At 42.8% G+C, this 25,854-nt stretch overlaps 1 protein-coding gene across 4 annotated transcripts in view; it reads left to right on the forward strand.

The window, feature by feature from the left end:
* Positions 1-25,854, forward strand: part of ZNF704 (zinc finger protein 704) — a 238,340-nt gene that overhangs the window by 160,231 nt on the left and 52,255 nt on the right. For all 4 annotated transcript variants that reach the window (XR_001822999.2, XR_001823000.2, XR_005198974.1 and 1 more), the window contains exon 3: positions 21,402-21,505. Coding sequence is in view for 1 of the 4 variants with exons in the window: in XM_017521858.2 (XP_017377347.1) it covers positions 21,402-21,505 (104 nt within the window). In the remaining 3 variants the exon portion in view is untranslated. The remainder of the gene's footprint in view (positions 1-21,401; positions 21,506-25,854) is intronic.

Raw genomic sequence — 25,854 nt, forward strand, 5'->3', positions numbered from 1 at the left:
CGAGGGGTCCATCTGTTCACCTGTAAATGAGACTCAATAATTCCTTTTTTTTTTTTGAGACGTAGTCTAACTGTGTTGCCCAGGCTGGAGTACAGTGGCACGATCTCAGTTCACTGCAACCTCCGCCACCCAGGTTCAAATGATTCTTGTGCCTCAGACTCCCAAGTAGCTGGGATTACAGGCATGTGCCACCATGCCTGGCTAATTTTTATATTCTTAGTAGAGACAGGATTTCACCATGTTGCCCAGGCTGGTCTCCAACTCCTGACATCGGGTGATCCACCCACCTCTGCCTGCCAGAGTGCTAGGATTACAGGCATGAGCCACTGCGCCCAGCCCAGACTCAATAATTCTTAACCTGACTTCATATTAGAGTCTCCTGGAGAGTTTTTAAAATATCAGTGCCCTAGCCCTACCCCCAGAGATTATGATTTAATTAGTCTGGGTTGGAGCTGAGCATCTATATTTTAAAGTTCTCCGAAGGAGCCTAATGTGCAAGAAGTTTTGAGACATGCAGGATCAGACCAATCTTATAAGCGAGACTCTGGGCAGTAGAATAAGAAACCTCTGGCCCCACCTGCTTCCTTGGGCCTCTTGCTCCCACATAGCCTCACATCCCCAAAACAGAAATTGGAAGATACAATACAGAGGGCTTAGAAATATGCCACTCCAATCCAAATAGCAAAATCACTGTCATAAATAAGTTGCTGCCAGGTGATATTGTCCCAAGGCACTGAGCTCTCTAGAACCTGCTCTGAGGCTTCCAGAGCCCCCCTGTTGGATCTCAGTATCTTTCTCATAAGAAAAAGAATAAAGTGCTCACTTTGGGGAGCAGCAAAAACATCCATTTCCAGGTAGTGTAAAATTGAAAACAAAGGACAAGGGCAATCTAATTCGTATCTGGTGTGGGCTTATACATTAATAGTGTCCTAGAAATGCATCCTGTATTTCTGCTCAGGAAAATAGGGAAGCGATTTATTTTTTTGCAATATTATCTCATTCCCTGTTCTATCTGAAAGGTATCAGTACCTGAATGCAGAGTATACTTATTTGGCCTGTATTTTAATGAGTAATGTAATTTGATGAGTCAGAGTTTTGGTTTTTGCAGCCAAGAAGTATGATCCGTTTGCATCCATAATTCTTTTTAATCTTAGAAATCACTATTGTTTCCATGGAATCAGTTGAATTGATGCATATTAAACCTGACTTCTGCCTGTGCACATGGAGGCAAAATGGCAGAAAAGAAAGATTAGTGTTGATAGAGTGATTTTGTGCCAAACAAAATATTTATACTGAAAGATCACAATCCAGGCCCTCCCCCTTCCCCAACCACTGCCGCCATATGACTTAAAATGGGACCAGTGTGTTACCTACAATTGCACTTGTAAGATGACTTATTGGTCACATAGAAACTACTGGTCACTAAGAGAAATTCAATTTTGAAGCCCTCTTTTCTTGAAGAAAACTGCCAATGTAAATATGTGAAGCTGGGAAGGAAAAGATCAAAGGCACATAAAGGAGCCCCGCTGAGGAGATCATTAGAGCGTTCAGTAATGCCATGGAATGACTCATGCTTGCCTAGAGGTGCCAAGAGCTTCCTGGAGGTTGCTAATACCACCTCAGAGCCTTGGTAGTAGTCAATGGTTTACTGATCAAGAAGGAATTAAAAATAATATCAAACAACAATAAAAGGAAGGTTTGATACTCAAATGAACTTTCTAAGTCTCATGAACACAAGAATCTTAAGAGGCAAAAGTTTTGAATAGGGCAGAATTTTTCATTAACTCTTTCATTTTGTTCAACAAATATTTATTGGATGCTACATGTCAGGCACTGTTTCAGCTCTAGGAATATAGCTGCTTTTCATCAGTATTGATAGATTTTCATCTCAAGAGGTGATCAAGAATCAGGAAAAGGTTTTTCCTCTGGTATATTTTATTTCCCTTCACCTCAGTGGGACTCCCTGCTAAGTCAACTATTACTCTGATTTGGCTCTACACATTTTCTGCAAGAAGGCACTTGTTACGGAGAAGAGGAGCATGTGTATAATGCTGTGGCTGATGGTGAAAGACTGTGGGCCAGCACCCAAGACAGCTGGTATTAAGTATACAGGAAAAAGTAGCAGCAGTGTTAGCATGCCCTCTGTAATGTAACAAGTTAAAGTAATTATTTTAGGATTGCAATGTATTCTTCTAGAACACAAAGCAACCCATCTCTGTAGTGCATGCCTCTGAGGGATACTGAAAAGGATGTTCTCCTTGATACCAGCATCAGATACAAGGAGGGTGCTGTGAGCCATTACCATCACTGCTTCCCCTTTACCCACATGCATATTTATATCCTCAGAATTATAATAGATGAATCAGGCATAATTTGCTTTTACAGAAGTTGTATAGTTCACGTCGTGTTTTGTGGCCCCACCCTTTTAATTTCTCCAGCATAAAAAGTAAAAAATCTGAGCCTCAATAGTTGGTAGTTTCTCCTATCCCCTGGAAAACCTTATAAAACAATCACACTGGTCTTGTGCCCTTTAGCATGGGACCACTTAAAGACAGGTCATATATTTTAAGCTCCACAGATACTCTCTCAAGTTTCTTTAAAGCAGTGAGTCTTTAACCTGCCGGAGGTTATGGATCAATTTCAAAGAATCTGTCAACCCACTGAAATAATATACAAAAATTTTGTTGCATCTATCTATACATTTTTCTTCCCTGACACAGTTTACACCTGATCTCCCATTCATAGGTTTCTCTATTCTTAGTGGATTTGACAGAAACATCACTAACCCCAATATCCATGAGACTGCTACCATTTGCCACTGTTGACTCCTGTTGCCACTGCTGCTACTATCAGAATGATCACTGCCATTGGGACTGTTTTCAATGTCCATTTTCCCTGTGACTGCTTAGCTGTAGTCTCTGACATCTGTCACTAGAAGTCTAGAACATGCAGAGCTGTTGAACCAATTATGGCTGGAAGTACAGTAGGAACCACCATGGGATAGTATCAGGAAGCACTGTGTTAGCCTAGTCCTGAGATTCTTGTGCCTATTTGCAGTGCCACGGTATACCCCAAGCTTGCCCTGCTGGGCCTCCTGTGGCCAGGCTGACCCAGTGACCACAGGGGGTGTCACTGGCCTCCAGCTTTTGGTACTCCTGTCTCTCAGAAGAACTAGCCCTATGCTAAACTGCAACTCACATGCCTGGTACCCTCTCTACTTGCCTAATTCTTGCCAACCTCCCTCCCCAGTATACTAGCTAAAAACATTGTCCTATTCAACCCGAGAAAGCTGCTTGCAAACAAATGTAAAACAAAACAGACAATCACTGTCTTAGTCTGCTCAGGCTGCTATAACAGACTTGTGGCTTAAACAACAGACATGTATTCCTCACAGTTCTGGAGATGGGGAAGTCTAAGATCAAAGTCCTAGCAGATTCAGTTTTTGGTTGAAGGCCCTCTTTTCTTCCTTGCTTGCAAGTAGCCACCTTTTGCTGTGAGCTCACACAGTAGGGAGAGGAGGCTCTGGTGTCTCTTCCTCTTATGAGGCACAAATGCTATCCTGGGGCCTCTACCTTCATGACCTCATGGAAACCTAACTACCTCCCAAAGACTTCATCTCCAGATACTATCATGTTGAGGGGCAGGGCTTCAACATGTGAATCTTGGGGAGATGTAATCACTGTCATAACATACTGTAGTGCCCAACTGCCTGGATGGAAATCCAAGCCCCACCGTTTACTTCACTTTACCTCTCTGTGGCTCAGTTTCCTCATCCCTAAAAAAATGAAGACAGTAATATTGACCTCATAGACTTATGAGGATTAACTGAGTTAATGAATATACAGGCTGAACAGTGGCTGACAAATAGGAAATGTTGCATGAATGTTTACTATTATTATTTATTTAAAGAGGTTGATCATACCGTGGGTTTGACCTGGTAGGACCAAAACCCAAACAAGTTAATAACGGTAACTCTTGGGCAAATATTGGAGTGGCCCTTGAACAGTTCTGGAGATAGGAAGTCACCCCAGAGGCTTTATTTAACCTGACCATCTTATTCCCCTTTACCATGACAGGAAGTGCCCCCTGGGCTGGGCAGGAAAAGTATATTAAACAGACAACTGCTCCTCAGGGAAGCTGGCAAAGATGTCTAGCCCAGGGATTTTGGAGCTTTGCTTCAAAGATATGAGATCCCAGGGACAAAAACTGCATAATCACCAAAAGGAAATAGCATTTGTGGAGGGGATGAGAGTGCACCCCTGGGATCTCCTTTCAAGCGAAGCTGCTGCTGCTGCAGGAGCATACTGATGGACAGCCTCCTACTGCTGCTACTTCAGCTCCACGGCAGCCACCGAGGCCATCCTCACTGGGGCTGCTCCTCTCCAAGGTCCTAGCACAGTAGAGCAGGCCATCCTGCCTGACACAGGACTCCTCTAACTGGCAACCTTTTCTAAGGATGCCTCATCACCTTGGGCTGACACTTTCTTAGAACTGCTCTGAAGTTCTTCCCACCCAGTTCTTCCTTTTTCACAGGGGTCAAACCTGCTTGGTGGTCTGCCGGCTCTCCCTACCTTCCCCAGCTCTCACCCACCATCCCTTATAGGCACCTTCCCCAACAAGTCCCTTATAGAGCAGATCCTGTCTTTGTGTCTGCTTCTTGGAAGAGTCAAACTGACTTGCCATTACTGCTTCTGAACTTTTAGAAGTTTTTCCTGCTTACAAAGGAAAGCAGGTGCTTGCTTCTGTCTGTGGTAGATGAAATTTCATAGAAATAATAAGTAAGAAAAATGTTAATGTTAGTGACATGTCATTTTGAAAGTACTTTTTTCTCTACGTTTTTATAATAATTTTCAGTTGGGTCACCTTCCCATCAAATTTCAAGTAAATCCCAGTTCTATAGTCTATGTGCTTGCTAACACCTTATCATAAGCTCAGGGGTTGATTTAAAGTATGCAGAAAGTTTATTTTATCAGCCTTCCTAATGATTCAAAACAAAACAAAAAAATGGAAAGAAGACAGGTAGCCATTGAGCTGTTGACTAATAGAGGTCTGTTAGCATTTTGAAATATTTAGAACTTCACAATAGTGTCGAACTGAAAGATAGATTGAATGAGTAATTCCAACATAGTTGAATCAACATGCTATTATAGTAAATGCTCCTATAAACTGCTGCTACACAAGTATGACAACCTAAATGAGCTAAAAATTATTAGCAGAGGTGGAAATTATTATTTATACCTGATAGCTATACAATCATTTTTAGCAATGCTTTTCACATTAAATATTAATTCCAGCATCCTAGGCTTATAAGCCATGGATACTGTTTTCAGAAGACATGTGAAATAATAGCTGCAATGCTTTGCCTTCCCTGGACTGTGGACTTCACTTGGCTTTTGCCTAAGCCCTATTTGGCATTACTAACCTGTATTCATCCACCTCTTATTATAGGAAACTGGATATGCCCTGGCCAGTAGCCACCCAGCCGTGTTACTGATCTGTTGTTATGCCCAGCAGTAACCTTTGCATTGTGCTTCTGGCTGTATCAGATTATTCTGCTTATTCCTTTGGGGAAGTCATGTTCCTTGGGCACAGAGTATACACATCTAGATGTGCAATTGTCCAGCCTGTGAATATTCAATAAATAGATTTGATTTCATTGTGCTTAGATAATTCTATTATGAACAGATTTTTTAAATGATAGAAATACCATTTTCTAGGGACAGGATACCTACATTGAAAGTTCAGATTGATCACTCATCAAGTAAGAGCTACATGCACTGACAGAAACATACATTGGTAACACAATTAAAATATAAATGAAAGAACACAGGAAATAGAGCCAGTAGTGTTATTTGTGTATGAGAATCCTCCAGAGGGCAACATAGGTGCTTCCACCCACTTCCCCAAATCTGGGTATTTCAAGTGTCTTACGAAGAGCATTGACAAGTTTTGGAGCAGGGAATTCTACCTAAAGCAGTACTGTGTACCTGGTAGGTATTACTGAATTGGGGCCTCTTGAATTATATTATTGAAGATTATCTTCAGTAAAAGCCATCTCCAGAAATAAAACTACCAACTATACACACACCCTAGAAAAGAGTACCATTGTCTGGCTCATTGATTGAAACAACTGATTTTTTTATTTTTTATTTTTTATTTTTTTATTTTTTTATTTTTTTGAGGCAGAGTCTCGCTTTGTCGGCCTGGCTGGAGTGCAATGGTGCAATCTCGGCTTACTGCAACCTCCACCTCCTGGGTTCAAGCGATTCTCCTGCCTCAGCCTCCCAAGCAGCTAGGATTACAGGTGCCTGCCACCACACACAGCTAATTTTTGTATTTTTAGTAGAGACAGGGTTTCACCATGTTGGCCAGGCTGGTCTCAAACCTGACCTTGTGATCCGCCCACCTCAGCCTCCCAAAGTGCTGGGATTACAGGCGTGAGCCACCACACCCGGCCAAAACAACTGATTTTAAATGAGGATAAACTGGTTCACTTCTGACCTGTGAAACAAAAGATAAATAGTATTTTAATTAGCACAAGTATCAGGCTGAACCATATGAAATTGCTATTTTTATAGACAAAAAGATTAATGAAGACTCACAATTTCATATGGTTCAACCTAATAACATAAAACAGGTATCAGTGTAGAGATTATGAGTATATGAGTTGAATTGAAATTTAATTATTCAAAAGCTTTTAGATATAAGAATACTATTTAAAGAAAACCCACAGAGATCCTTTAGAAAGCAAAACACTCTTTTTTAAATGAGTAGTAGGTCTATAGTTTAATCTATATATTCTGTTCTCACTAATGTGGACCCACCCCTATATATAAAGGAAATTATTTTCATTATAACATAATTTTAAATAGAATAAGAGAAACATTAAATGTGTGACCTAAAAGGAATTGCACTTAGCTCACATATATGTTTCAATTACAGGAAATTCAGGAAATTACATGTTTTTCTTTCTTTTTTTTTTTTTTTTGAGACAGCATTTTCCTCTTGTTGCCCACGCTGGAGTGCAGTGGCACTATCTCGGCTCACTGCAACCTCCGCCTCCCAGGTTCAAGCGATTCTCCTGCCTCAACCTCCCAAGTAGCTGGGACTACAAGCACATGCCACCACACCTGGCTAATTTTTTTTTTTTTTTTTTTTTTGGTATGTTTAGTAGAGACAAAGTTTCACCATGTTAGCCAGGATGGTCTCAATCTCCTAACCTCATGATCCACTCACCTCGGCCTCCCAAAGTGCTGGGATTATAGGCATGCGCCACTGCGCCCAGCCACATATTTGTCTTAAATTAAAAACAAAGTGATAGGGATGGTCATGCAAACAGCTGTAGTGTGTGGTATAAAGAACCCATTGTGCCTCTGAAGAGGACAGGTCCAGCTGACTGGCCAAGTACTGTTAGACAGTTCCAAAGTCTCCACATTTGTAAAATGGGGAATGACATCAACCCACAGTGGCAGTTTAAAATAGTGTATACGTGTCATGAATATTCAGTAAATATTAGCTATTAGGTGAAAGAAGATGCAGGGTTTTTTTAAAAAAAATGACAGTTTTTTTCTCTTTGAAACCAAATCTGGACCTTAAGCAGCTTAAAATGGGATCAATTCAGTCTACATCGTTCATCGGTTTGTCCCCCTCCTCACAGTATAAGACCGTGGAGGTATCGGCCCTCTCCCAGGTGTATCCAGAAGTGGCTGAAATCTGCAGGCAGGTCCCAGGCAGGCTGAAGGTGAAATAAACCAAGATTTAAAGTTTTAACGAAAAATTCGAAATAACTCTCAGCCTAAAGCATGTGAGCAAATTAGCCCACTTGACTTAAGTCTTTCATTTCTCTGGCCAAGTAGAGCAGCTGCTCCTGAAGGGCAAGGCTGTCACCCAGAGCCCAGGTTCCACTGCCTTTGCAGCACCCAGGCAGAGATGGCTCCACAGCTGCTCTCTGCGGGGAGACACATCCCCACCTGCTCCTCGAGAGCCCAATAGGGGTGGCTGTGATGGGAATGATATGAGTCTTCTCTGTTTGAAAAAACAAAAAGGTAAAATAGCTATAACTGTCACTTTAGCCCATGTTTCAGTCAGTTGCCAACATAATAGTGTTACTATTTCAAGTAAGAGAAGCAGCAGAAATAAGAAATTGTGGTCTTTTTAAATCTTTTTTTTTTTTTTTTCTAAAAAAATAAAGAAAAACAACTAGGGAAAAAATCACCTTATTTTTCTTGCACTGTCAAACAAGAAAACACTAGATTTGTTTTCTCCCAACTGCCCTTATGAAATAACTGTTATCACCATGAAAATGTAGCTGGAAGTTCTTCACATTATTGGGGCTTAAGTGGATTTGAGGCCTCCAAGCAGTAACATAATTAACCCCATCAGTAAGCCTGGAATGACCCAAAGTGGACACAAATGTAAGAGTGAGAGGTGTAATTTTGATTAGTTTTCTTCTTGAGAATAACCGTGACATTTATCAGGTGGACTCTTAACCTGCAGACTCCCCAAATGACACAGGGCACTTCAACCCCATTAGCCTGGGTCCTGCCACCCCTGCACAAAGGGCAGGCTCTGCCAGATGAGGTGCTCCCCAGGACTCCAGGAGTGACTGGTTGACAGCCTGGACAGACAGCAGCCCAGTCAAATGCAGCCCAGCCAGCAGCTTCCTCAGACAATCAAGAGCCCTTTGAGAGTTGGACAGCCTTTTTTAATCTGAGTAGCAGGCCCACACATAGTGGGGGGCAGAGAAGCAAGCAAGGACTTTGCCATCACACAGAGCTAGAAGAAAGAGGTTGGCTGCCCCGGGCAGAAGACAGGGTCTGGGGGCAATGACCCACACAGACATAGAGGCTGATACACACACACACACACACACACACACACACACACACACACACACACAGAGAGAGAGAGAGAGAGAGAGAGATACATGCACAGATATACACAGGACCCAGACACACACACAGACACACACAGGACACCAACCCACATAGACACAAACACAGGTATACACACACACACACAACACCAACCCACATAGACACAAACAGAGGTATACACACACACACACAGGACCCATACACACATAGCTAGTCACACAGATAGAGACATATGCCCAGGACATAAACCCATATGGACACAAACACAGAGACAGACACACATACACACACAAAGGACCAAGATACACATACACACAAGACCCAGACACACACCCAGCACACCAACCCACACAGACATAGACACGGAGATATAACACACCCGTACACAGAGGCACACAAAACACACCCTATCGAAAGAAATTCAGGAATTTGCTGTATTCCCTCTAGTCTTTTTTTTTTTTATCATATGCAACCTCAATGGCAGTCCCAGAAGGGAGCTCTGAGAATTCAAGAGTAAACACTCAGCTCTCCCACTGCATTCCCACAACACGCTTCACACCAGATGTGTGGAAGTTTTCCCCATATATCAAGCAAGCAACCAGTTCTTCAGGGAGCGGGGGGTGTCCTCTAATTCAATTCAAATCTGACACTGTCTACCTGAAGAAGTGTCAGTCCCACAAGAATTCCTCACTTGTGATGCCAATCTCAAGCCCCAGGTGGTTTTACTGCGCTTCTGACGCACTGGCTATAAATCAGGGTTCCCAGGACACACTCCTTGGGTTTGATTAATTTGCTAGAGCTCCTCACAGAACTCAGAGAAACTTACTTCTATTTACCGATTTACTGTGAAGGTTATTTCAAAGGATACAGATGAGGAGATGTGTAGGGTACAGCGTGTGGGGAAGGGCTGCAGTGTTTCCCTGCCCTTCCTGGGAGCACCACCCCCTGGGAACCTCCACATGTCTCGCTGTCTGGAAGCGATCTGAACCCTGTCCTTTTGGGTTTTTATGGGGGCTTTGTTATGTAGGCATGGTTGATTAAATCACTGGCCATTGGTAACCAATTTAACCTTCAGCCCTTTCCCTGCCCCTCCCCCCTGAGGTTGGAGTAGGGGACGTTGCCTGAAAGCCCCAACCCTCTAATCCTGCCTTGGTTGTTCCTGTGACCTGCACCATCCAGAAGTGACCTAGAATCTGCCAGCTACCAGTCATCTCATTAGCAAACAAAAAGACACCTGTCATGGGAGATTCCAAGGACTTTCGGAGCTGTATACCAGGAGACATGGATGGAGGAAGACAAAATACCTGTTTCACAATATCACAGGGCTCACATGCACACCGAGGCCTTTGTGTTAGTTTAAGACTGGCCATGTGACTCCTGGGAGAACATGTTGGCTGCAATCAAAAGCATTAAACCTACAAAGCAAAAAGGCCATCAAGGAATGTTTGAGATGCCTCCCTGAGCTGTGCTTTGCAGCCTGCTCACATCAAGAAGTCCAGCTAATCACACAGAATTGTTTTCAGGGGATTTGAAACTTATTATTTAATAATGTTATTACTGACATTCTAGAGTTCACTGATGTGTCTGTGAGCGTTTGTGAATATAGAATTATCACAGACACTAGAACAAAATCCATTTTGCCTAGATAGGCCAGCAATTTTTAGGGCCAGTAAAAAGAAAAATCATATGAATGATTCATTTAATACTTGAATTTTGAGGAAATAAATCACCAGGTCTAACAAGATGAGAGAGAGTAAGCAGAGGACACCTGTAGAAGTTTTTCAGATACGTGTTCTGTGCTTCCCCCCGCCACTCCTCCGGGACTGTCACCATACTTACTTAATGCTAATTTGTCCACAAAACCTTCAATATGAACTTACCACAAGGCTGGGTGCAGTGGCTCATACCTGTAATTCCAGCACTTTGGGAGGCCAAGGCAGGAGGATCACTTGAGTCCAGGAGTTTGAGACCAGCCTGGGCAACATAGTGAGACCCCATCTCTACAAACATTTTTTTTAAATGTGGTGGCGTGTGCCAGTAGTCCCAGCTACTCAGGAGGCTGAGGCAGAAGGATCACTTGAGCCCTGGAAGTGGAAGCTACAGTGAACCATGATTGCAGCACTGCACTCCAGGCTGAGTGACAGAGCAAGACCCTGCCTCAACAAACAACAAAAACAAAACTTACCCTAAGCAAGGGTCTGTGCTAGAAGCTGGGAATAAAAAGATGCAAGACTGAGCCCTGATCTTTGTAGTGGGGAGGAGGAGGGAGCATAGGCAGTCTAACAACAACACAGCAGTCAGTGCCCCTGGTGCTCAGCAGGTGGAAGGCGGCTTCCAGGAGCAGGATGGAGCTTAGCACAGAGGGTGAGTAGAAGTAGGCCAGTCCGGGAAGAGAAGAAAGCTTGTTCTGAGCAGAGGGCACAGCTCATTCACAGATACAGAGAGGTATGGAGACAAGTCATCTTAGAGAATTGTCTCGAGTTGGAAGAGTTGTCCCTCAGAGGACTTGTGAGAAAATGGATGAAGAGCCAGGGAGACCCAAAGCAGAGAAGGCCAGGTGTTTCCTGCACAGGAGTTTAAGTCCCATGCGAGGGCAGTGGGGAGCCTCCCAAGAATGAATTTCTGCGTCCCCGTTGCTGTTACCAAGCCATTGCCCTCCGCTCTCATGTGAAGCCTCTGCTGCTTTAAGGCTTTTTCCACCTCTCACTTCTTTGACTCTGCTGACATCCTAGTCATTTGCCCTTTATGGAAGCCTTGAGCCACCTGGCTACAATTTTCCTCTCCTCAATGCTGCCATCATCCTGGATGACCTCAGCCTTGCCATTCCCGGCCCAGCGATTTTCACCTCTACCCTGCCTCTGCCCTCTACTCCCACGGCCATAGCTTGGACTCTGCCATCTCTCGGAATTCTCCCACATAGAAAATCTCCATCTCCAATATCTCTCTCCTACTCAGAACCTCCTGGTCTTCCAGCTTGTCCCCTCCTTTATGTCTTCACCTGATTTTGACCCCATCAAGATCTCTGGTTTCTCGCCATTTGTCCCCATGTATTCCCTCCAGCCTTCACACATTGCCCAGTCCAGCCTAAAACCTATGGCTCTCTGTCCAAAACTTTGCACTCTCCGTGCTCTTACTTACTGAACCTGCCTCGCAAAGCCCAGCCTAGTGCTAGCACAGGAGCCCCCCCTCACACTCCCACCCCAGGCTTCTGGAACAGCCATCAGACCCCCTCTCCGGTGACCATCATGACAGGATTAAGCTTTCCATCCTCAGCTGAGCCTCGGTTGCTGCTTGACAAACTTTTGGCGTCCTGCTCCATTTTGTTTCCCAGCGTCCAGAAATTCCACACCTTCAGCACTGCAAAGTCCTCTCCACTCTCCACAGAGAAACTTACCTGCTTCTGAGGAGAGACCTCCAGAAAGAAGCATTGACTTTCCCAGCCCCATACCTATAAGCGTGCTTGCACCCAGCCTGTCTTTGTTCTCCTCACTCCAGGTAGAAGGGGGATTGCTCCTCATTTTGTCTAAAGCTACTTCCATTGGAGCCCAGGACCCTCATCATGGTGCCCCAGTAAAGACCTTGCCCATGTCTCACCCCCTCTCTCCTGTATCTTCAACCTCTTCATCCCTACCAGCTCCTCCCTATCAGCATTTAAATATGCTAGAGTTCCTTTCATCTGAAGAACAAACAGGAAAACACTCTAGCTTCAAAGAACCACGTTTCCCTTCCCTTCATGGCCAAGATCTTTAAAGAGTCCTCTACAATGACTGCCTCTAATTTCTCACCTCCCAGTTTCCATCCACCCCACAACCCACAGCAGTCTGCTTCCACTCCTGCTAAAATCTCCACCTACTTCCTTGCTGCTAATTTCAAGGGAATCAAGTTAAATTCCCTGTCTGTCCTGATCTGGCTTGATCTCTCTGTATCATTTAATGCTGTTAACCTGTTCTTCCTGAAATTGTCTTCCCTCTTGTATCTGTCATCACTTGATTCCTCTCCTCATTTCTTTCCGACCTCTCTGTCCAGTCCTGTTTGGTCCCCTACTTGTAAGTCGGGAGAAAACAGAAGGCTGTTAATAGAGAAGGGCCAGCGGGAATAGGAGCGAGGAGGATAGACAGCACAGGTGGAGGCAGTGGCTTCAAAGAGCAAAATGCCACGCTAACCTCCCTGTGAGACTGAAGCAAGAAGGTAAGAAAGGCAGAGTGTGACAAAGGCTGTGCCTAGAGGTCTCAATTCTCTCTATACTCTTGGAGGAAAGGCCACCTGCTGCTTGGGTTGGCAGGAGCTGAGCCTTGCAGAGAGAGGTGAAGATATGGCAGAATCCTGGCTAGAAGCGGGCAGGTGTGGTGAGTGAGGGCGGGTGAAGGTCCTGCTGAGGCCAAGCGCAGGTAGGATATGTGCCGAGGATGGGCCCGACTAGCAGAGTCGTTCGCTGTTTCCCATCAGCACTGACTGCCCTGGGGTGGGACAGTAGAGAGCAGCCGGTAGGATTCAGCCACGGCTTGGTTCTTCTGGGCCAGTGGAGCAGAAGGCTAGCTAGGCCAGAGATTCAGTGATGCTGGTGAGGGGAGCACCCCGCGGAGCCACCAGGGGACCTGGCTGGAGGAAAGCAGTAGCCAGCAGAAAGCCATTCTAGGTCAGAAGTACTAGCTCTGCTGCCTGGGAGGAAAGGAGAAATCCAAGGACTGGCTGTCCCTGGGAGATGGAGGCACAGATGCAGTGATGGAGAGTGGAGCTAAACAGAAAAGGGGAGGGAGAGTGAGATGGAGCAATGGCAGGTGACTGCCGAAATCCAGGTGGGTGCTCATACTGCGTTCTTGTTTTAATTCGTATTATGGAAGTTTCAAATATACACAGATGTAGAGAGAATGGTCTAATGATTCCCTCAGTACCCATCCCCTGGCTTCAACAGTTGTCAGCATTTTGTCCATCTTACTTCATGTAATCATCCCCAACTCACACTTTTGAGGAAGGGGGTGTGGGAGGCTGCAGTATATGCACGGAAATCCAAGATTTCATGTTATTTCACATGTAAGTACTTACGTAGGTAAAATTCAGGTGTTTATCCTGAGAATGGTTCACTGAGATAACAGTTTTAGGTAAAGGAGGGGGGAAGATAATAATAGCTAGTGAGTGTTTAGTATATGCCAGATATTTTACACATCTTATTTAATTCTTCCAAAACCCTCTGAGGTCTGTATTATTGCCATTCCCATTTTACAGATGAGGAATATGAAGTTTTGTGAAGCTGCAGGATTTGCCCAAAAGCACTCAGCTAGTAAATGGAGGTTTTGGGAATTAAACTGCCGCCTGTCAGACTGCAATGTCTTTTCTCTCCAGCTCTGCACTCTGCTGAATGTTGGCTGGGGGTGGTGGGTTAAGGAGACAACAGTTATGAAGTTGGGATATTGGCTGCCTTCGGTACATCTCCTAGGATCATAATTCTAGGTAGGGTAAAAAATAAAGGCTGTAATTTACGTGCTGAAGTATCTTATAAATATTAGGGAAGAGAGGTGCTGATGATAGGAAGGTCAGTGCCTGAAATAGAAAAGGAAGAACAAGATAAGTGCATGGCCTGTGCCTCAAAGACTCAGGAGCTTCTGCATGAGGGTGAAGGGAGGCAGACGAAAGGCTGACACCCCAGCTGACCTCACCTCGGGTAGAGGGATGAACAACTCCAGTGGAAAGGAGGAGTGGCCTGCAAGAGAGCCTGGGTATGGTAAAAGGGGAGAGGGCGAGGTCATCTGAGGGTCAGTTTGCAATGAAACAAAGGGTCCAGTGGGCAGAGTGGGTACGGAGAAAAGTTGTAGAGAATCCATGAAGCTAGAACAGAAAGCTGGAGAAAGAGGGACAGGAGGGAGTCTTTTCAAAGTTTAATGGAAATTAAAGCAACTACCTAGATTCATGCTACTCAAAGTGTGGACCGCGGGCCAGTGCCAGTCTGCAAGCTCTTTGTTATAGTTCATGTTGAGCCTGGTACAGAAATTAAGAGGAAGGGGATTAGAAATTTTTCACAGGACATTTTTTTTTTGTATTTTACAAAAGTATCCATTATGTATTAACAATTTCTTTAAAATGACCCTTCACCACCAATGGCTTCAGATGTACTGGTGTATATTGCCTCGTGTAGTATGATGTATTAGCTCTGATTTTTCCATCTTGTTTGATCCAGGCCACTGAACACTTTATTGCAGTCAGCAGCTTTCTAATCTTCCCTTAAATTGTTTTTTCTTTTTCCATCAATTTTGATGAATACTGACTTCCCTATAGTCTTAAAAGACATAGCAGCTAAAATTAAATGGAGAAGGTTAATATTTATCACTTTTGCCACAAGATCTCTTTAAAAGGCAAATGAAGTTTTTGTGCAGTATTTAATAGTTACTGAATCTGGTTTTCCACACTCTTAGTAAAAGCTTTCCCAGAATTCCAAGATTGGGGATGATTATTGTAGCCTTTTCGGTAAAAGAGATTTTGTTTTCAGATATTATTCCTTATTTTAAGACTATCATAGTTTTTAAAAGTGACTGAACTCAGTCTAGACAGCAGATTTCAATAGTTGCTAAGGAACTAGATTAGTGCTAATCTAAGGAATATATTATTCATTTTTATTTCCATTTGTTACTACGGCACTTTAATTGCCAATAAATGTCTTTTATGGCCCTCCAAGGTGTAAAGCATCTCTCCCTTAGCTAGCCACAGGAGACAGTGTTTATATGCACCCTCCAAGCAGGCAGCATTCAGGCACGAAGTAGCTCAAAAGAAGAAAAAGGCTTCTTGCGGCACAAACAATAGCTGGGCTTATAATACAGGCCATAGCTGAGCGCTCAAGGACAGACCAGCCACACCCACCCATGCACGAGACCCGGCCAGGCTGCCTCCGCTGATGCTGCACACTGCGCTGATTACCTCTTCGTGTAGTAGATGACGTCATTCTGCAACCTGCTGCCACAGTCATCAGACAATCAATTCCTCAGATAAAAGATCGGTTGTCAAATCCAAGAAACTCATTTTCCACACAGCAGCCAAAATGAGGTTTTTGAAAAGCTAATCTGATAGCATCTCCCCAACCTTACCCAACCTCTCCCAACCCCACTCCGCTTAAAACACTTCAGTGCTTCCCAGGGCCTTTAAGATAAGGACAAAGCCCTTGCAGAGCATGGAAGGCCCTCCCTGGGCTGCTCCTCCCAGCACACTGCACTTCCTGTTCAGTCTTCCCTTTCCTTTTTAAATGAAGCCTTGCCCTGGCTCTTCCACTGCCCAAAAGCTCTTCTGTCCTCTCAGGCAACGCCCATACTCACTTTCATCCTCAGCCCTGTTCTCCCACTGGCTAGGAGTACCTTGGTAGGTTCACATCAAATCAATACAACTCTTCCTGGCATTTATCAGATTTGTAAGTTTACATTTATTTGTGTGTGTTTGATTAAGGTCTAGTTCTCCAATAGACCCGGAGCCAAAGAAGACAGACTTCATTTTCACAAAGACTGTAATTCCCCTACCTAGCACAGCCCCTAGCACATAGTGCTACAAGAATGAGTATTGAAAGCATAAACTCTGAAACGTAAAATCCAAACAAGCACTCTAGGCTTTGGCTATTTGTGGACAGTCTGGCCAAGACTCATTATGTAATGAGCAATATCTTTGCCAAAGCACTGACTGAAAGCTCTAGTGAGGGACCAGCAGCTGCTTCTCCATGAGTCACTTGCCAGCTCTTACAGAGTAACTTACAAAGTTAAGCAGTTTTTTCATTATCAAGAATAATACACCTGCCTTACAAAAAGAAAACCCACAACTGCTGGTGCTAAACAAGAAAAGCAGGTGAAGTCATCTAATGCTCTCCTCCTTCACGGGGGACACACGCTGCAGGAGTAGTCAGGAATTGGAAGGTTTATAATAGCTGACATCCATGGAACTCTGACTATGGGTGAGGCTCACACTGGTGCTCATGTACTTTTCTCATTTAATCCTCTCACCAAGTCTATGTTTATCCTTCTTTTATAGATAAGGAAACAGAGAGTTTAAGTAATTTTCCCAGGGTTACACAGGTAGTAATGCAGAGAGTGGATCTGAAGCCACATTATCTAACTCATTCTGGAGCCTGTACTCTTCATCATTACTGTTGCTGCCTCTCCTGGAGAGTTCCAGAACACAGCAGAAGTCAAGGAAGGTCCATACACATAGACTGAATAGTACCTCTGCATGGAGGGGCAGTGTCCCTCTTAATCTAATACTTTGAGGTTGAACTGGGACTTTACTCAAAAAAATAGCTGAGCAGCCTACCTCTCATTTCCTACTTTTCCATTATATTTTCCATTTTCACACATTTCTTAAATACAGAGTGATAACCTCACTCCTGGGCTCATGAATGATCCATGGATTTGCTTTACTTATAGGAATACAACAAACCACTCACTCCAGCACACACAGACCCATGGTCTGGCAAAGGCTCTGTCCCCCTTTGCATCACGTTCCTCACATGGGACCCCTGAGCGGTCTCCCAACAAGCCCAGGGCTCGCCAGCTTCCCTTCCTTGATGTGGTTCTCCTGACTTGAAATCCTGTTCATCTACAGAAGCCAGGTCAGCTTCAGGAACAAATCATGTATAGAGTGGCATCGAATACTTCTATTGCAGGTTGAGCATCTCTCATCCCAAAATCTGAAATCTGAAGTGCTCCAAAGCCCAAAACTTTTGAGCACCAACATGACACCACAAGTGGAAAAGTCTACACCTGACCTCAGGTGGCAAGTCACGGACAAAACACAGACACACAACACACAATTTGTTCAGCATCCCCTAGGGTAAGATAAACTTACCTCAGGCTATGTGGGTAACATATATATGAAACATAAATCAATTTTGTGTTTTCAGTATCTTACATTATATTTATGCAAATACTTCAAAGAAATCTGGCCAGGCGTGGTGGCTCATGCCTGTAATCCCAACACTTTGGAAGGCTAAGGCAGGCAGATCACCTGAGTTCAGGAGTTTGAAACCAGCAAGGTCAACATGGTGAAACCCCATCTCTACTAAAAATACAAAAATCAGCTGAGCGTGGTGGTGCATGCCTGTAATCCTAGCAACTCAGGAAGCTGAAGCAGAAGAATCGCTTGAACCCAGGAGGCAGAGGTTGCAGTGAGGCAGGATAACACCATTGTACTCCAGCCTGGGTGACAGAGCAAGACTCCATCTCAAAAAAAAAAAAAAAAATCTGAAATCCAAAACACTTCTGGTCTCAAACATTCTGGGTAAGGAATACTCAACGAATATTTTTAAATAATTCCAAATATTATTAAGTTCCTTAATAAGTAAGGCTGGAGGCAAGATTAATTGAAAAGGTAAAAAAGCCTTTAATAAATGTGATTACTAAGGTTTTCAGTTGTAGATTCAGATTCCAATTAGGAGAGAATATTTAATATCACCTCTAGTGGTTTGTTTTTCTCAACAACTCTAAATCTACCAGAAGGGCTTTGCAGCAGTTTTCTCAAAGTGTAACAAATTCTACTTTGTATATCATCTCTTCATGTTTAATTATAAGGATTTGAATTTACAACAGCAATTAATCAGTAATTAGATAGTACTGTACCAAAAGAAATTAAACAAAGATAAAACAAAAACACAACTTAGCACAAGGCCATATTATCTGGTAATGTTACATGTAGCATGATTAAAATATTCCCTGAGAAATACAGGTTAACTGAGTCATTAGTGATATATTCCTTTGACTTTTTTGTTGTTATTAGTGATTTCCAGTGCCAGCAGGAAACTTAAAGGTAATCCAAATCCAAAAACACTCTAATTATACTAATTATTCCATTTTTATTCTTCATTATAAATCTCTTTATTATGCTCGATAATTATTTTGAAATGTAGTGGTAGATTTTTACAATGCAAAATAAATGTATATTTTATAATGATGGCATTCTGTATTGATTGTCATATTTAAAGAAAACACATAAATCAGTATTTGAGTTAATTATCAATTAGACCTCAAAAACAAAATGTTCACCTTAGGTGTGGAAAATCAAAAAAGATACAAAGCAGATTGAGAGAGGGGTGAAAAGTTCCCTGAAACCAAGACATAGAAGAGATAAAAAGGCTATTTAGCAAGTCATTGTAGGAACCAGCGGAAGAGGCAAGGGGACCCTCTCCTTACCAAGTCATGTGATTCCCCTGTACCAGGTGCACAGGCCTCCTATCCTTGTTCTTAAGCCTTTGGTTAGTAAGGGAATAAAAGCAGACTGGCCATTGGGAAGAGAAGTCAGCAGCCCTCCTAATTCAGTCTTGGAAGAGATGTGGGCAGCAGCCAGCTGAGGTGTGCCCCACTCTGGGTGATGCTGGAGCTGGGCTCTGGGAAGGGGAGACAGTTGGAGAAGCCCCAACGTGGATTAGTGGATATATAGCAAGCTTTTCTCCTTGCAAAAAGGTATTTTTTATCCCTTTATTTATCCTGTGACCAGCATGACATGGGAAGACTGAGCCAACAAAACACTCAGAATTACCTGAAGGTGCTTTGCATTCTTTCCCAGGTGCCATTTCAAGAGGCTTTGTCTGTGTAAGAAAATGGCATTACCTTTACTCCTAAGTACAGGGATCTTGTAAACTGTAAATACTATATAATCTTTAAATGGTATGCCAAATGAATAAATGTTTTTCCCCCTAAGTGTATGAAGTTGTCTTGAAAACTTCTGTATGGAGTGAATTTCATTGTGCACTCATAAGCTTGCTTTACAGAAGTATTTTAATTGTCAGTTTCTGAAACAAGTAATTTGTCTTTTGATAGAACAATTTGCTAAAAAAGAGCAAAAGGTACTTTGAGAAGAATTATTGAAGAAAATTTCAAAGATTTCCATCTCTTGGTACCTTGGATTGGAAGAATAAGCTTTGTTTAATAATTTAGTGTCATGGTGGACATCAGAGAGCCAAACTGTAATAATTTTTGTAACTTCATGATGAAATTAATGGAGCAGTTCTCCCAAAATTGGGAACCATTTGGTTTTTTCTCCAGTTGAAGAATTTCTCTTTCTCCTGTTTTGTGAGGCAGTGCTATGAAGTTTCTATGTCTAAGAGTTCATTGCTTTTCCAAATTAGACAGCACACCTGTAAATGAAAACCACATTTGCAAAGTGACAATTCATTTGTGGATATGGCTTATTAATCCTCTGTTGGGCTTCTTCAACTGTTCTCTAATTTGAAAATGTTCATCTCTCAGGAGGTGGTACAATTTATTTGATTTCATTGTACGACACAAACTTTTGCCTCTCAGTTTTACCACTTTTGTTGAAATAAGCTTAAACAAGCTGACTGCAGTCACCATGATCACCATCTTATGAACCTTTATTCAGAGTTCACTGGGCAAGACTAATAAACCAGAGCAACCTCTTCACTTTAACAACATGGTCATTATTCTCATGACCTACTCTTTCTATAGTAAGTAGTTTAAAAAATTGTTTTAAAGCTTGGGACTTCAAACACCCCTAGTTGTATTTCTCCTCCAGCTTCTCCCGTCTCAGTAAATGGCTCTAGTCAGTGCTCCAGCCAACAACTGAGAGCTTTCCTTGCTCCCTTTTGCTCATGTCCCAATTCCAAGTGCATCAGCCAGTCCTGCTGGATCTCCTGACACTGTCCCCACCCTAGACCAACCCTCGGTTTCCTCACCTGGACTCCTAGCAGTCATCTCCTAAGTGGCCTCCCTGCTTCTGTTCCACCTTTCTGAAAATCCATTCTCTATATCGCAGCTCAGGTAATTCTATTACAAATATTCATCATATTACTTCACTAGGCCTGCTTAATGCCTTCCAGCAACTTCCCGTTTCACATAGAATCAAATCAAAACACTTTCCATGGTCACCCCATCTGACCAGCTCTGCACCGCTCTCCCCTTCTCACACTCTAAGGTCAGCCTTTAAACATTCCCACACATTCCTGCTGCCATGCCTTTCCACAAGCCGCTGCCTTTGCTTGGGGTGCACTTCCCCGCCCTTCAAGACAGACTCCCCCCAACCTTCACAGTTCACCTCAGATGTCACCGCCTCAGAGAAACATCTCCTGACCACCTAAGATGCAGCCCCCACAGGAAGGATCGTCACGTTAGCCTGTTGATGCGCTTCATTGCACTTGTCTCTATCAGAAATGATTTTGTTCCTTCTAGCTTGTTTGTTTACTGATAAGTGTGTTGCTTCCCACCATCCTCCACGCTCCATGAAAGCAAGAACCTTGCTGGTCTCTTGTTCCCCTTATATCACTCATGGTTGGGACAGGGTCTAGCCCACAGCACACTCTCAATAAACAGTTGTTAGTTAGATGAAGTATGGATGATGGAATCCTTATCTTCCTAATACTGTATGACTTTGACTGAAACACTTAACTTCATGGACTTCAGCTTCCTCCTCTATAAAATAAAGCTAACAGAACATCAGTTGTTCCTGGGAATAAGTTAATGGAGTAAATGCGCAGCAGGGCATGGCACCTTGTGTGACCCATAGCAGATGCAGAGTGAGCAGTCACCAATGTCCCTTCCTGTTTTACAGGAAATCTTCAGAGGAACTAGACATGGACAAGGTGACAGCAGCAATGGTACTAACCAGTTTGTCAACCAGTCCTTTGGTTCGAAGTCCTCCCGTGCGGCCGAATGGTAAGCCCAGGAATATGGAGCTTAGGGAAGGGCCCCTTACACCAAGAGCAGGGCCTCTTTTTGAGGGGTCTCATTCCTGTCAAACGCCATGAACCACTGACCCTCACCCATTAGCAGGAAGCAAAGGGAAACATGGAAGACGTCGAGGCCCCCAGAGCTGTCGGCCTCCTCTTCATCTTCCCAGAGAGCCCACTGCTTTTCGTTCACCCATCCCTCCATTCAACTCGCCTTTTTTGAGCTCCTTCAGTTTCTGCCATGCCAGGACACATCTTTGCAGTACTTGTGTCCCTCTTTTTCCCAGGTAAATGCAGATTGAGCTAATGAATTGTTTTCCCTAGCATTATTTCTGTTTGATTGGGGAGGTAGTTGGATCAAAGAACTCTCAGCTTAAATATGCTTTTAAAACTTTATCCCTGACTCCTTAATGAAATAGAATTATTTAGTCCATTCATTTATTCCACACACATTTATCAGGTACCATGCTAGATGAGTTGAATACCTCATTGAAAAAGTGTCCACATTCCCAGGTAGTATATTGTCTCTTTGAGGAAAAAAGACTACCAATTATAGCTGTATTAATGGCTAGCATTTATTGAACATTACTGTTTGTCAATAAACAAGTACTATGTTTGCTTTATCTCCTGTAATTCCCACAACAATTCTATGAGATGTTATTATCACTATTTTACAGATGAGTAAACTGAGGTTCACAGGGATTAACCGGCAGAACTGAAATTCTCCATATCTTTTTGATTCCAGATTTATTCTCTTAATCACAATACGATTTTGTCTCATATAATCCAATACAATAAATAAGGAGGTCAGGTAGCAGGAGGTGAAGTTAGAGTGACTGGCAGATCTATCAGGAAGGGTCATTTATGGCTGGCTAGGAGTTTGGACTTTATGCTGAGGCTATGGGAGCGCTGTTAAAGTGATTCTAGCCCTGGAAGGTTATGATTAGGTTTACCAGCCAAAAGAAAAACAAAAGGCCTTGGTGGTCACAGTGGAGGCGAATAGGCCATAATCGATACATGTGAAGAATGCAGAATCAAGAGTCTTTGGTGTTGGACAGAGAGGGTGAACAGGAGGGTGTGTCAAGGATGACTTCCAGGCAGTTGGTGTGCTTCAGCAAGGGGAAGACATTCACTGGGTTGGAGACATACATGCAGGAAGAGATCTATTAGCAAATGTTTGGGACAAGAGCTGAGGTCGCTGAAGAAGACAGTAGGGTCAGTTTGAAACATGTTTAATAGGCAGTGCCTGAGGATCATTCAAGGGGCAACATCTGGTGGAGATTTGGGCACATCCTGGGAGAGAGATCTGGGCTGAAGGTACAGAATTAGAAGGCAACATTTTGAATCCATGAGAGTAGATGAGATCACCGTGAGAGAGTTATGTGGAAGCAGAGTGAAAAGAGAAGATGGCCAAGGAAGGAAGCAGTGAAGCTCACCATCATGCAAGGAATTGGTAGTGGGAAAAGAGCCTAGGAAGAGCCTGACAGGCGACCAGAGCGGTAGAGGATAACCAGGAGAGTGTGGTTTCACAGAAACCAAGGGAAAAACATGTTTTAAGGAGAAGTGTCTGATGCTTCAGAAGGTCATTCATTAAAAGGACTGAATTTTGTATCACTGGTGGCTTTGTCAGGAGCACTCCCTAAAGAAGAAAGCCGGATTGCAGATTGCAGTTCACTGAGATGTAATGCACTGAGACCACTGAATGAGACTTACCACCAATGAAAACCTTCTCTCAAAAACCAGCATGGTCAATTATGAGATTGAGATATGGTTCACACACAGTTTGGTTTTAAGCATGAGGTGTTAAAATAAATTTGTTGAACATACATTTAGTCCTCACCAAAAACTTTCTCCAACCCCATTATAAAGGAAAAGAATGATCATCCTGCTAGGAATTCACATCAGTGTCATGAATTAGTATTGCCCAGCAACATCATGATTCACCAAGCTGGGATAACACCTCTTCTTTTCTTTCTTTTTTTTTTTTTTTTTTGAGATGGAGTCTCACTCTGTCATCCAGGCCGGTGTGCAGTTGTGCTATCTTGGCTCATTGCAACCTCTGCCTCCTGAGTTCAAGTGATTTTCATGCCTCAGTCTCCTGAGTAGCTGTAATTACAGGCATGTGCCACCACACCCAGCTAATTTTTGTATTTTTAGTAGAGACAGGTTTCACCATGTTGGCCAGGCTGGTCTCCAACTCCTGACCTCAGGTGATCCACCCACCTTGGCCCCCCAAAGTGCTGGGATTACAGGTGGGAGCCACCATGCCCAGCCAACTGACACCTCCTATTTACATAGCACCAGATGAGGTGCTCTTGAAATGGGTTTGACCTATTCAGTGACCTGACTGCTCTTCTCGGGGTCTCTGGCAGACAGGTATTCTGATTTACCTTTCTCACTTTGACAGTGCTAAAGCAAGATTATAGTAAAAGCAAAACTATAGCCAGGCGTGGTAGCACATGCAAGTAGTCCTGGCCCAGGACTTTGGGGTTGCACTGAGCTATGATGGTGCCACTGTACTTCAGTCTGAGTGACAGAGCAAAACTCCAATTCCAAAAAATAAAAAAAACCTGAAAAACCCCCAAGACATATTCTAGGAAAAAGAAATTGCAGAATTCCATGAAATCTTTAGAGGGGAAAAAAATGTGTATTTAAAAGTAATCATTATTTTTACCATTGGGTTTTTTTGGTTTTTTTTTTCACTGCCACCTGGGCTGGAGTGCAGTGGCTCGATCTCGGCCTATTGCAACCTCCGCCTCCCGGGTTCAAGTGATTCTCCTGCCTCAGCTTCCCAAGTAGCTGAGATTGCAGGTGTCCACCACCATGCCCAGCTAATTTTTTGTATTTTTAGAAGAGACGGGGTTTCACCATGTTGGCCAGGCAGGTCTTGAACTCCTGACGTTGTGATCTGCCTGCCTCAGCCTCCCAAAGTGCTGTGATTATAGGCATGAACCACTATACCTGACTGTCTTCTTTTTTAAGTTGAGAACATTTTTAGTGTTCCTTTGTACTTAAAGGTCAGAATTAAAATAAACCTTTTGGTTCTTCAGTCCAAATTTTTGTTAGCATAGTAATAAAGTAATTCAGTGTTGATTTATGGTTTAAAACATAACTACTCCACTAATAGCCCCAAATTGTCTGCTGTCTCTCATTTAGTCTGTAAGAAAAAGCAAATTCTTAAATAGGGAAAGCAATTTATGATAACAAAGGCATTTTTTTAAGGAAAAAAATATTTTCACTAGAATTATTGCACATCAATGAATTTTTGGAAACTGTTATATTTTCTGTGCCTAAAAAGGATCATTCTGTCAGGAAGTGGGTCTGCAAAGAGTGTGAGGGTCCAGCAGTGCCTGTCTGCATTCTTGACAAACAGTGGCTTAATATAAAGAGGCTCTATCCCCTAAGAAGATTATAAATCAGACCTGATTTTTTTCTGAAAAAAAAAAAAAAAAAAAAAATCATTTCTATATCACTTGGTCCTTCTGACTAAATAGTGTTTCTAAAGGAAATGTCATTCACAAATCATTAAGCAAATTCACTTCTGGCATTGACATGAAGCCATGTAACCACACTGTAATAATCGTTGTTTCTCAAAATAAATTCAGTGCCTCATACTTAACGTGATTATACATCAAGCACCACAAGCTTTATTTTATTTTACAAATGCATACTACAGTATATTTATCAGCCACCCAAGCCTGCCAAGGGAGTTTTTCACACCAAGTAAAATCATCAAGCCTTATATTATGCTCTTCTTGAACTCCTGTTGTACCAAATGGAGCTTTCTTATTTACAGCAGGCAACTCTGGTCTGGTGAATGCATCAGTCTCTGTGTAGACTGCAGGGAGTGAGAGGCTAATTTGGTTTTGTTGATGCTGGCAAAGCATGAGACTGCATAAATGGCCATTTGATTCTAAAAGAACCTGGCTGTAATGAGATAGGTAGTTTCTCCTATTTCACCTTAAAATTTCACTCCTCTAACTTAACTTTTTGCTTGACATAATTGAGGAATATGCTTGAAATTTATAATTAGGTAAAGATAGGAAATTTCCCCATGAATTTGAATCTCCCCTTTGTCATTACTTCATTACTGATTACACAGACATTAACAGTATTTTTTTTAATGAGGCATTTGGGGATGTTTTTTCCTCCTTGTGGTTATAACATGGTTTTAATATATTCAAAATGCACCTAAATATGGAGGAGAAATTATCCAAAAAGAAAATAGAATTTATACAAACGCTAATTAAGGTTGTGCATCTTGAAAGGTAAAGCAAATCTTCAGTGATTAAAAGAGCATCCAGAAGACATTCTCTTTTTTTTTTTTTTTTTTTT

Source organism: Cebus imitator, unplaced genomic scaffold (genome assembly GCF_001604975.1).
Source record: "Cebus imitator isolate Cc_AM_T3 unplaced genomic scaffold, Cebus_imitator-1.0 Scaffold22, whole genome shotgun sequence".
In the NCBI taxonomy this organism is placed as follows: domain Eukaryota; kingdom Metazoa; phylum Chordata; class Mammalia; order Primates; family Cebidae; genus Cebus; species Cebus imitator.